We start from the raw sequence: 8083 nt of genomic DNA, 5'->3' as shown, positions 1-8083 counted from the left end.
AAATTTGTTATGTTAATATAATAATATATATATCAGTTTACATAAATATTTAAAAGAAAATAAAAGAAATCGAGAAAAAAAAAAAGAAAAAAGATTGCTCTGGGAAAAAAAGGCTTTAGGTACTGTAGCTACAGTACCGATTGGCACTGTAGCTACAGAACCGCATGGTGCTCACCAAAAATTACTGTAGTCGCTACAGTGCTTGCACAGTACAAACACACTGAATGTACAGTACCAAAGCACTGTAGCGGGCATAGCGGCTTTTATATATAAGATAAGGAAGTTACCAAAAACTCTTTTTTTATAATATAAATACTATGCAAATAAGTTGATCCCAAACACATGATCATCTATGTAAGCTACTGCATCATTAGAAACCATATCATGCCCATTTTGGATTTCTGGTTGGTAACACACCCTTAGTCTCTTGGTTTTCCTATTTTTATAGTGGCAAGTTGGAGAGTGAAGGAGACAACGGATGATTGCCATTTGCACAGAACTCAGGAAGGTAAGTTCATTTGGCTTTCTTTACATTTGAAACCCCTCTGCTTTGTTTTCCCATTCTTTTATTTTTCTAGTATCATTTGCACTAAACATATGGGCTTCATATTTCAGCTGGGAGCAACAGTTGAAGAAGGACCAGATTATTGTGTGACCACTCCACCGGAGAATCTCAACGTAACAACTACTGACACATATGATGATCACAGAATGGCCATGGCATTCTCACTTGCTGCCTGTGGAGATGTTCCTGTCATCATCAACGACCCAAATCTGTAGTGTTGCCCACAAACCCAAATCTCTGAGTTCACTCTCTTTTGGGTCACAGTTTTTGGGCTCATCAAAGTCTTTGACTTTGAAGCACAAGCATGTGTGCATGGTGGGTGGTGGTAAAGTTGGTACATTTAGAGTTTGTGCTTCAGTTGCCACAGCTGGGAAGCCATCAACGGTACCGGAGATCGTGTTGCAACCCATCAAAGATATCTCCGGCACTATCACGTTGCCGGGGTCCAAGTCACTGTCAAATCGGATTCTGCTTCTGGCTGCTCTATCTGAGGTATTCAATGTTTGGTTGTTGAGAACGTGCAGGAAAATGCAGGAAATTATAATCTATTTTTTCTGTTTTCCGTAGGGTAAATTGCATGACTGGTCCCTCAAATATGGGGTCAATTCAATTTTGAAACAATTTAGTACCTTTGTTTATTTTCCGTCCATTTCTTACTTGCATTTTTTGTCCCTAAAATACGGGGTTGTTTTGATTTTGGTCTTAGCATTCTGGTAGTCACTTAACGGAAAAATAGATGGAGGGACTAAATTGTTACATTTTGAAAATTTTAAGGACTAGACCAAACATTTTTAAATTGAGGGACCTAAGGAGAATGCAGTTTTACGGGCAGGAAGATAATTAAGCACTGTTACAGAGAAGCAAGCAAATGTGCTGATGCACTTGCAAGAAGGGGGTCCCAAGATTTTGTCGTTTCTGATTCCCCCCTCTGATGTAGCCCTACTGTTAATATTTAGACTTTTTGGGAATGTAATATAACACACACAGCGTGTCTTGTAATCAAACTCTTTAGTTTTTAATGCTGGCCTTTGTTACCAAAAAATTAAGAAGAAGATGATTTTTGGTACTTGGGTTATACACTTTTATGGAGTTGTTGAGAGGGGGAATAGCATATGTTGTTTACTTTGTATCTGGGCTGTGCTAGAAATTAAGAGGCTGTTTGGATTGAGTTTTTTGATAACTCAATTCTCTGTTTCCATAACTCATAATTCAAAAATGGTGGAACCCATAGTAAAAAGGTTGTTTGGCCAAACGATAACTCTGTTTCCATAACTTTGTTTCCATCACTCAATTCTCTGATTTTTGAGTTATGAGTTATGGAAACTGAAAACAACAAAAGACTGTTTTCAGTTTCCATAACTCATAACTCAATGGCATTTCCGTAAATAAACACACATGAGGGACCCACAGCCGCAACTTTTGGCCACCTTTTGACTTTTTTTTTTTTTTTGGGTCGCCGTTGTTCTTTTTTTTTTTCTTTTCCTGGGTTGGCTGTTTGGTTTTTTTTTTTTTTTTTTCCTAGGTTGGCTGTTCGGTTTTTTTTTTTTTTTTTTTTTTTATTTTTTTTTTTATATAAATATATATATATATATATTAGCTTCGGTGAGTTGGGTACTAAAAAAAAAAAAAAAAAAACTGTACTGGCTGACAGGTGTGGGACCCATGAATAGTGTGAAAAAATTGAGTGATGAAAATAAAAGTGATGTTGCCAAATGAGTGTGAAAAAATGAGTGATGAGTGATGAGTGATGGAAATTGAGTGACGGAAATTGAGTGATGAAAAATCCTTACCCAAACAGGCCCTAAATAATTCTCTGTTTGGATATGGAAAGGAGTGAGGGAAAGAAGAGAAAGTTCTGGAGTTTTTTTTTTTTTTTTTTTTTTTTAATAATTTAAATTTTTATAATTTTATTTTAATTCTTAATATTTAGGCTGAGCTTAGTTTATGAGAAATGGGGAAAGAGGGTATTTAGCTAAATTTTTGGAATTGATGGTTCCAGAGGAGTGCAGGTCATTTTAGCTTTGCTAACCAAATTATTGTAGTTGTAGCCTGTGATGTGTGTTCATTATTAAAATTAAATTGAGTATCTGTTTGCTTGCTAAGAAGAGTCATTAAAAAGAAAGAAATATAGGAGATTGGCTTTGATGAGTTTGATATAGATGTGTATTGGTGTGTCTCTCTTTCTGAATTATGATTTCTACTTTAAATTTTGAAAAAAAATTAAACTCTGATTCATGTTCTTAATGTAGTTATTTTCCATCTTCAATGGTGAGTTCACCTTGTCGTTTTAGAACTCAAGAAATTTGATGTGCTTAGTTTTAAGTTTATATCATATCCTTTGGACAAATGACATATGCTTCCCGTGTGAACAATAGATGGTGGGTAAGCTCATGGTTTCAGTTTCATATGGATATGTGAATTGTTTATGCCTATCAAAAAGAGAAGATATAAATTATTGTCCCAAAAATTTTGATAGTGATTATGAATCAAAGTATGATCCCTCAAGATTTTTTTTTATGATTCTCCATGGATTGAATATGTATTGAAGGTCTCTTAGGTTGTTTTGAACCCTCTGTGGTATGATGAATATGGTTGAGGGCCATTGATGAGGGGCTTGCCATGAACGTTGGCTAAGAGCAGTTAGTGGGAAAGGAAGCATACTTATGGGACAATAAGGGACAGTGTGTTTTGGGGGGTGGTTTATAACTGGATTTTTCAAGTACAGCTTTCTAAATTCTTCTATGTTCTAGGAACATCTTTTTCAAGCAGTCCATTTTCAATTCTATTCCAAACAGCGGCTTAATGTGCCTCACCTCATTCCTTTTCCTTAAAAAAATTGTTTTGTATCCTTCTTTGTTTTCCCAGGATAGAGGAACGTGGCATGAAATGTCCTTTGAACTCTGAAGTAGTCTTTGTTTAGATCATTTACTTCTGTCTGTTTTGGTGAAAAAGAAATGCATTAGATAGAGAAATTGATTGTAAATTATGAACTTGTTTAAGTTTTATTCATAAATCAAAATCAAGTGCACAGTGCAGTCATTTGGCATACATTAATTTTTGTTTTTATTCATTGTTCAGGGAACAACTGTTGTAGACAACTTGTTGGATAGTGAAGATATTCATTACATGCTTGGTGCATTGAAAACCCTAGGACTACATGTGGAAGATGACAAGGCAATAAAAAGAGCAATTGTGGAAGGCTGTGGTGGTCTCTTTCCAGTGGGTAAACAATCAAGGGATGAAATTCAACTTTTCCTTGGAAATGCTGGAACTGTAATGCGGCCATTGACAGCTGCAGTTACCACTGCTGGTGGACATTCAAGGTCTGTCTGAATTTGCCTTTTGAAACAAAATTATTCCGGAATTATGAAATTCCTGCCCCACTAGAAGGAAGCTGTGATTTTACAAGATAGGACTCTTACCTTTATACTACACTGTTTTTTGTTCCTCTTTAGCCTTGATATTCAGATTGAGTCCAAGTCCAAGATATGTTCGATTGGCACTTCCTTCTACCATAATATTGGGATGGAGGGTGAGGTCATGGGTTCAAGACCCACCGAGTGTGTGTGTAAGAAATGGTCTTTTGTCTCGATTACTGTTATACTTCCTACACTGACTGACCCTTTTATACCATTCAATATATTTCAGCTACATACTTGATGGGGTGCCCCGAATGAGAGAGAGACCAATTGGGGATTTAGTTGATGGTCTTAAGCAGCTTGGTGCAGATGCTGACTGTTTTCTTGGCACAAAATGTCCTCCTGTGCGTGTAGTTGGAAAGGGGGGTCTTCCTGGGGGTAAGGTGAGGTTCTGCATTATCTCTTTGCACAAGTGTTCTGTATAATGTGGTTTGATAAGGAGTTGAGTTTCCCATTCCCTTTTTTCCCTCTCTTTGTAAGATATCTGAGAAGACAACACCATGTCCTTTTTCTGCATTGTATCTTTGCGTTTGAAAAGATATATAACCTTGAGAAGCAAGGTTTAAATTTAATGTGATGCGATTCTGAGTTCAGAAAGATTAGGTCTGCATAAGCATAACTACACTGAGATTTCAACTAGTGATTTTACCTTTTGTATAGAGGAATGGATAATTGGGTTTGTAACCTGGCAAGTGAGTTGGGGCAAAATCCTTCTTGGAGAGCTTTCTGAGTGAAGTCTTTCCTCCCTTGAAGTCGATGATTCATTTGTTTGATTTTAAGCTCTTGGCCGTCTAATGTTCATATTTAGCAATTTAAAAAGAATCTTCCAGGATTTAAGGGAATTTTAAGTGTATGGATTATGGATTTCAATTCTCAAGTGTCAAATATGTTTGTTTCAGTTACATTCCATCAATGTAATGATTTACAATTTGCAATTGCTGTGGAAAACATTTGGGATGAAAAAAATTGGGCAAAAGTATTCTTTTCATCTTTGAAATGTAGTACATGTTCTATTTTCATTCCTGAAAAAATTAAAATGTCGCTCATTTCATCCTTCCTTCCACTTTCATTAAGTTTTTTGTCAGCATGTCTAACAGATTACTTTGTTTTGGTGTTGTGTGCAAAGATTAACCAACATGATCCTTCATGCTTTGTGTCTTTGTTTGCAGGTGAAGCTCTCTGGATCAACTAGTAGTGTATTCTTGACTGCTTTGATCATGGCTGCTCCTCTGGCTCTTGGAGATGTTGAAATTGAAATCATCGACAGGTTGATTTCCGCTCCTTATGTTGAGATGACTTTGAAGCTGGTGGAACGGTTTGGGATCTCTGTAGAACACAATGATAGCTTGGATCGGTTCTTGATCCATGGAGGTCAAAAGTACAAGTAGGTTCTATAATATATAGTTCCAACACTTTGTGAAATCAGGTTATAGAATTGAGAGTAGTAAATATTTTAGGTCTCCTGGAAATGCTTATGTTGAAGGTGATGCTTCAAGTGCTAGTTACTTCTTAGCTGGTGCAGCAGTCACCGGTGGGACAGTTACTGTTGAAGGCTGTGGGACAAGCAGTTTGCAGGTAAATCACGGATGCCAATATTTAGTGCTTAATTTGGGCTCATGTGAATCTGCTGAACATTTTTGAGCCAAATCCTGGAGTTAGCTAAAATGTGCTGTTTGATGAGTATGTTTATTATTGGGTAGTTGATCTAGTAAATGCCATTGTGTTTAGTTGATCTTTTCAGATGATCAACCACTCTGTGATTGAGACATGGCTCTGACTCCCATGGCCATTAAGGGCCAGGAGTGGGGAATCCTAGACAATTGGCAAAAGCCTGATTTAGTAATATCACTTAAGTGAAGAAATGCAATGTTGCTTGTGAAGCTCTTACTGATTCATAATGTCTCCCAGATTTAATACCACAACCTTGATTAGTTTGACTACTCTGTGCTACATGTCTGTTTATATTTCACATGCATTGACCAAATCAACTAACATTTTACCATATTTTTTTGTTTTTCAAGGGAGATGTAAAATTCGCGGAAGTTCTTGAGAAGATGGGTGCTAAAGTTACCTGGACAGAGACTAGTGTCACAGTAACTGGACCACCTCAAGATTCTTCCAAAAGAAAACACTTGCGAGCTATTGATGTCAACATGAACAAAATGCCAGATGTTGCGATGACTCTTGCTGTAGTTGCTCTTTTTGCTGATGGACCGACTGCTATAAGAGATGGTATGTGGGCCTTTTCGTGGTGGAGAAAAAATTAAGAGTATTTTAGCCTTTGTTAAGTGGTGGTGAAGGTAAATGCATTGAACCTTGGATTTGCCAGTCTCCTTGTACTTCATGACTTCATAGGGAACATTAACAATGAACTTGTGTTCAGCATTTGGGGTTCCATTTCTTTTCCATTTTGGAAAATAGGTGTATAATTTAGGCTCTTCTATTGTAGAAAATGGCTGTGAACATAAACTTGATGCAGGCACATATAGCCACCATATGGTGGGCCCTCACCTTTAATTCTAACAAATTGACCTATTCATTAATGGGAAACTTCACATAAAAAAATTAAATTAAAAAAAAAAAGTATAAAAAAGGCAAGTCTAGACTCTAGAGAACAGTGGACTTTTTGCTTGTAGTAGGTAGAAGTTGTGAACAAACACATAATCATCTAAGTAAGCTACTGCATCATAAGAAATCATATCATGCACATTTTGGATTTATGGCTGATAACACACCCTTAGTCTCTTGGTTTTTCCTATTTTTATAGTGGCAAGTTGGAGAGTGAAGGAGACAGAACGAATGATTGCCATTTGCACAGAACTCAGGAAGGTAAGTTCATTTGGCTTTCTTTACATTTGAAATCCCTCTGCTTTGTTTTCCCATTCTTTTATTTTTCTAGTATCATTTGCACTAAACATATGGGCTTCATATTTCAGTTGGGAGCAACAGTTGAAGAAGGACCAGATTATTGTGTGATCACTCCACCGGAGAATCTCAATGTAACAACTATTGACACATATGATGATCACAGAATGGCCATGGCATTCTCACTTGCTGCCTGTGGAGATGTTCCTGTCATCATCAACGACCCTGGTTGCACCCGAAAATCATTCCCAGAATACTTTGAAGTCCTCCAGAGGTTTATAAAGCATTGAACAGCCCTTTTACTACAACCAAAGCGACAGGTAGCTAGCCTACCCTATTTTTCTATGTTGCCTTAAAACTTTTGTGATATATAAATGTAAGTTGAGCTTGTTATTTGTAAGATTGTAATTCAATTTCTACTTAATGCAGTCTCTCTTCTGTGTGTGCGCACATACGCGCCAAAGCTTTACATGATTCTTCTTATTCTCTTATGCATTTTTCTTTTATTCCTTATAATCAAGGCAAGGGATCAAACAGGGGCCATATATTTCAGCATCAATGCCAGAACCTATGGCTTACTTCAAATAAGGCATCAGCCTCACTAGATTCGCCCCCTACTATGAGCTGTTTCTCTTTCGATGGCAACCTTTTTTTTTTTGTTGGGCTGCACTGTCAAGAAAACATCATTAATTTCACTTGAAAACCCAGTGCAACCTGCTACATTTTCACTTGAAATCATATGCGTAGTGGGGATCCACTGCTCTGTTTCCAAATTAATAACAAGCATAGTCAGTTGCAATAGGGGAGAAATAATTTTTCTTTGGGGGGGAAAATAGGGAAGAACAATTAAAAAATGAAGTGTTCCCATGACTCTTGACCACTAACAGAGCCTTCTTCCCCAATTTCAATAATTATTTTTCTACAATGTTCATGTTTCACGTAGCTTCCTACAGGTGATGACATATCCAATCTGAATCAGCCAAGCACCAACCTCTCAACCACAAATCCATACCTATACTTGATACAAAGAAAGCAACCCCATTTGGCCAAAGTAAGTAATTCTCATTAACAATCCGAATAAGGGACTTGTTCTCATCACCAACTACTGTACAAGTTAGTTCTTGCACTTCTCCCTATTTCACAAATTGATGCTTTATTGATAAAACATCCATAACAACCTTTACTGCAAGCATTTCTTGGACCGACAACATAGAAACAATGTCTTCAGATTTCT

General features: G+C 37.0%; 1 protein-coding gene across 5 annotated transcripts; it reads left to right on the top strand.

Annotated features, from left to right (window-relative positions):
- Window positions 1-327: 327 nt before the first annotated feature.
- Window positions 328-7318, top strand: LOC126697121 (3-phosphoshikimate 1-carboxyvinyltransferase 2-like). Of its 5 annotated transcripts, none has more exons than XR_007646156.1 (9): window positions 328-508; window positions 616-1057; window positions 3644-3888; window positions 4214-4367; window positions 5154-5368; window positions 5430-5559; window positions 6006-6284; window positions 6752-6813; window positions 6921-7091. XR_007646156.1 is itself a non-coding variant. In XM_050393970.1 (9 exons), exons 2-9 carry the CDS (start codon window positions 698-700, stop codon window positions 6958-6960), a joined length of 1404 nt encoding a protein of 467 aa, XP_050249927.1. In that variant the 5' UTR covers window positions 328-508; window positions 616-697; the 3' UTR covers window positions 6961-7318. The 5 variants fall into 5 exon arrangements, 4 of the variants coding, with proteins under 4 accessions (XP_050249927.1, XP_050249929.1, XP_050249926.1 ...); XM_050393970.1 differs by having other exon boundaries at window positions 6006-6216; window positions 6934-7318; XM_050393969.1 differs by having other exon boundaries at window positions 330-508; window positions 5442-5559; window positions 6006-6216; window positions 6921-7318.
- The last annotated feature ends 765 nt before the right edge of the window (window positions 7319-8083 follow it).

Source organism: Quercus robur, chromosome 8 (assembly GCF_932294415.1).
Source record: "Quercus robur chromosome 8, dhQueRobu3.1, whole genome shotgun sequence".
Lineage (NCBI taxonomy): Eukaryota > Viridiplantae > Streptophyta > Magnoliopsida > Fagales > Fagaceae > Quercus > Quercus robur.
The sequence above is the reverse complement of the archived record's forward strand: the minus strand, read 5'-3'. Positions and strand labels throughout refer to the sequence as shown.

Bases quoted from the DNA above. Each gene is read 5' to 3' on its own strand.
- LOC126697121 (XM_050393968.1), top strand. From the start codon at position 698: ATGATGATCACAGAATGGCCATGGCATTCTCACTTGCTGCCTGTGGAG. The intron at 3,889-4,213 runs GTCTGTCTGAAT...AATATATTTCAG, and splicing joins ACTGCTGGTGGACATTCAAG to CTACATACTTGATGGGGTGC. The intron at 6,814-6,920 runs GTAAGTTCATTT...TTCATATTTCAG, and splicing joins TTTGCACAGAACTCAGGAAG to TTGGGAGCAACAGTTGAAGA.